The 4340-nt window shown below is 48.4% G+C and overlaps 1 protein-coding gene across 1 annotated transcript in view; it reads left to right on the top strand.

Moving 5' to 3' along the window:
- The window catches only part of LOC102262550 (zinc finger protein 416-like), a 6304-nt gene that overhangs the window by 1175 nt on the left and 789 nt on the right, over window positions 1-4340 (top strand). The window contains exons 2-3 of the mRNA XM_014536021.1: window positions 2179-2302; window positions 3205-3883. Coding sequence (XP_014391507.1) covers window positions 2179-2302; window positions 3205-3883 — 803 coding nt within the window. The remainder of the gene's footprint in view (window positions 1-2178; window positions 2303-3204; window positions 3884-4340) is intronic.

Genomic DNA, 4340 nt, shown 5'->3' with positions numbered 1-4340 from the left:
AAATAAATAAATAAATAATTTAGTTAATTTTAGATGGAGAAAGGAAGCAAGAGGCATATGCCTATGGGGGCTGGGGCTGTGGGAGAAAGAAACAAGGATCAGTTCCCTCCTGCGTGACCCCTATGTATATCCAGTCCCAAACCCAGGCAGGGGACTTGACTGAGACTGGTTTGTATCTTCGACCTCTTAGTGGTGGGTTGATGCTTAGTCAACTGACACAACCATCCAGGACCGTAGATCACGTTAATACAGGGATCCATGGTCAGGATGGTAATGGTAGTGGTAGCTCACAGGGGCAGTGGGACCCTGAGGACGTTTCCTGCCGCGGGGCCCCTGTTTGTGGGAGGTGGGTGTCACAACACAGCAAAGGGACAGAGTGGTCATGTAGAGTGTTGAAGAGAGATAATGGCTTTGCAATGGTCAAGGCCTTTAAAAGATGAGTGGACATGAGATGAATTGGAGGCTGAAGAGTAATTCACACAGGATGAGGCTAGGTCTGGTACATAGTTACTTCTCTTAACACTCACCGGGATTTTTGCTGTGACCCTTGGTGTGGCCTGGGGTGTTGAAGCCAGACTTTTGGGTTAGATTAGAGGCTTGAGAGGTCATCTGTGAGACTCACTGGGCTTGGTGCAGAGGGCCATCGGGGCTGGGACTTGAGTGACGGGTAAGTAGAGAGATGTTGGCTGTGACTCCTGAAGGGACATCAAGTGCAGCACCAGGGGAGGTGGCCTGTGGGAATCTGAGATCTGATTGTGTTTCTCAATAATTGAGGTTGAAGGAAAATAGAGTCATGGAGAGAGGCCTTCATAGCAGGACTCCAGGCTGCCTCTATGAGTGTGGACTCTCAGCGTCTGGGCAGGACTTGATCCTGTTTGAATTTGGCAACACCTGCTGCGTAATGAGTAAGAGGCCAAGGAGATGCCTGTGGGGGTGCAGGTGTGAGAGAGGTGTGGGAGAAAGAGTGATGTGCCCTTGGTGAGGGAGTGAGAATTCATGGCCACAGGGCCCTGATATTCATATTCACATAAGAGTGAATGAAGATGAGTCCATTTCTTTTTTTAAAAAAATATATTTTATTGATTTTTTACAGAGAGGTAGGGAGAGGGATACGGAGTTAGAAACATCGATGAGAGAGAAACATCGATCAGCTGCCTCCTGCACACCCCCGACTGGGGATGTGCCCGCAACCAAGGTACATGCCCTTGACCGGAATCGAACCTGGGACCCTCCAGTGAATTCATGGCCACTCCATCCACTGAGCCAAACCAGTTAGGGCGAAGGTGAGTCCATTTCTGCTGGTGTCTGGCTGATACAATAAGGGGGATTTTAGGGAAATTGCCTGAAAAGAGTGGTGTTGTGGTGCTGCGTGCCAGTTCCATATGTTTGCCATTTACCTACCCTCCTGTCTTTTTTTGTTGAGGGCTGACCCACTGATCTATTGGAATGAGAGCATAAATCAGTGTTACCCGCGCTTGAAATTCTCCACTGGCATGGGTGAGAGAGAAGGGCAAGAGAAAAATAGATTATGAAGGTGGTGAACTACAATGTTGGAAAAGATGATTAGGAAATAAACTGTGCGCATCACGGCATATTTGTGTTACATTCGGAAAAGAAGATGATTAGGAAATAAACTGTGCTCATCACGGCATATTTGTGTTACATTTGACATTGTACCTGTGGGAAGGAAGCTGTGTGAGAGACGTGTGGTTCCAAGAATATGTGCAGCAGGTAGTGCAAATTGATGGCCTCAGCACCCTGGGACCGGGGCTGTAAGGGTGAAGTGTGATCTCATGTTTTTAGTGTCTTTGAGGACAATCTTGGGGACTACAAAGGTATTGCCTGACAAGACCAGTATCAAATTACTCACACTCTCTTTATGGCCAGTATCTCACCCTATGTTCCTGACACCCACTCTATTGACAAGAGGCAGTGTGGCCTACATGGGAGGCCCAGAGCTCAGGTATCTTCTCTCTGCTCAACTGCCTTTATTGTTGTGGGAAGACAAAATATCAGTAGGAGTTTAAGAAGACAGTGACTTTGATGGTTCAAAGACCTGCTGTCTTCTCTGATGTGTGGAGTAGAGGAAGCAAGTGGATGTGGAGGGTGGGGAGTATGACAGACTTGGAATCTTAGGAGAAGATTTGATCATGGGCTGTGCTGTCCCCATTACAACAGGATATGAACTTTGAGGACGTGGCCATTGCCTTCTCCGAGGACGAGTGGGGGCTCCTTGATGAGCCTCAGAGACTTCTGTTCTGCGATGTGATGCTGGAAGTGTTTGCACTTGTGTCATCTGCAGGTAAGACCTTCACATTCCCCCAGTGTCCTGAGGTGATGTCCCTTAGCCAGACCATGGGCCCTGCTAATTGCCCCACTGTCCTGTCAAATGCGCTGTGGCTGCTAGGGGTGAGCTCTGTGGAGAGCCCTGAGCAAAGGACTCCAGGAATATCCCTCACACCCGTTGCCTCAAAAAGTACAGGTAGTGTCCGGGAGTCAGGAGTCTCCCAGTGAGCTTACTGGGTCCCACCTTGCACATTCTCTTCCTGGGAGGGTGACTGTCCACATATAGGGCTTCCACTTCTTCCCCCTTCCTCTAGCTAAAGATTCTCTGTGACTGCCTGTGCCAGGTTATGGTCTTTCCTGACATGAGCCATGGCCTGTTACTGTAAGACCTCCTTAGTTGTTTGTAAAATTCTCTTTCCTGAACACTATTGCCAGAACTGCTACTGCTCGCCTCTTCATCACCTGTCCCTCTGCACTGCTGCCTCTGCAGTACTCCTCAGCATGGACCTGCACATGTGTTATGAGGTGCACATACATGCTTATGCAGTCCTTGAAACCACCTACTCCTTTATTGAATTTTACTTGGAAAAAGACCTATCCAACCTCCTGCACAGCTTGCCCCTGTCACCAGCAAACAAGCCCTGCTGAGCGCTGTTAGCAGAAGACTGAGCTGGAGGTCTGGCTTCTCTTCCATGTGGTCCTTGCCATGTGTGTGTCATATTTCTGGTGAGGCCTTCCCTGTTTTGTGATCATCAGTGGCCCAGACTTCACAGCGGCCTCTTATTAATCCTTCCTGCTCCTCTCTTATTTTCAGACAATTGCACGGAACCCATGTATTATGTGCAAAACACTTTTCCATTTGGACTTCCCCTGTCACCACAACCAACATTCATTTACTCAGTATTTCTCTGTTTGCAGGTTGTTGGCATAAAACAGATGATGCGGAGGCCTGTTCTGAGCAGAGTGTATCTGTACAAGGGGAGTCACAGGTTGGTGCTTCTGAGACAGAGCCAGCATCCCAGAGGACCCATCTCTGTGGGAAGTGTTTCTCTGTGTTAAAAGACATTCTGCACCTGACTGAGTCACAAGCAGCAGACTTTGAGCAGAAAGCCTTCTTCAGTGACGCGTGTGTGAGAGACTTCTGTTTCAGTGCAAACCCTCACCAGCAGCAGAGGGAAGCCAGTGGAGAGAAGCCCTGGAAAGAAGCTGTGGACAGGGCCTCGTTTGTGACCAGGTGCAGCTTCTACTTATCTTGGGTGCATTCACCCAATAAGGAGGTTGGGGAAGACTTGCCAGCCATCTCAGAGCTTCTCGAGCATCAGGCCCCTCTCAACACTGAGGAGCCACACAGTGGCAGTGAGATTTCACAGGAATTTCTCAGTGGAGAAAGTCTGCACCAGTGGGATGAATGTGACAAAGCTGCCGGCCACACCCAGAAAGTTGTTCCTCAGAGTGTCTGCTCCGGAGAAGTGAATTATGAGTGTAACAAATGTGGGAAAGTTTACAGACGAATCTCTAACCTCATTCGGCATAGGAGAGTTCACACTGGAAAAAAACCCTTTGAGTGTACGGATTGTGGGAAGGCCTTCAATCAAAGGTCTTACTTTACTAGACACCTCCGAGTTCACAGTGGAGAATGGCTTCTCTTCCATGTGGTCCTTGCCATGTGTTGTGTCATATTTCTGGTGAGGCCTTCCCTGTTTTGTGATCATCAGTGGCCCAGACTTCACAGCAGCCTTTTATTAATCCTTCCTGCACCTCTCATTTTCAGACAATTGCATAGAACCCATGTATTATGTGCAAAACACTTTTCCATTTGGACTTCCCCTGTCACCACAACCAACATTCATTTACTCAGTATTTCTCTGTTTGCAGGTTGTTGGCATAAAACAGATGATGCGGAGGCCTGTTCTGAGCAGAGTGTATCTGTACAAGGGGAGTCACAGGTTGGTGCTTCTGAGACAGAGCCAGCAACCCAGAGGACCCATCTCTGTAAGAGGTGTTTCTCAGTGTTAAAAGACATTCTGCACCTGACTGAGTCACAAGCAGCAGAC

The sequence above is a fragment of the Myotis brandtii genome, unplaced genomic scaffold, assembly GCF_000412655.1.
Source record: "Myotis brandtii unplaced genomic scaffold, ASM41265v1 scaffold1554, whole genome shotgun sequence".
Lineage (NCBI taxonomy): Eukaryota > Metazoa > Chordata > Mammalia > Chiroptera > Vespertilionidae > Myotis > Myotis brandtii.
This window is presented reverse-complemented; position numbering and strand designations above follow the sequence as displayed.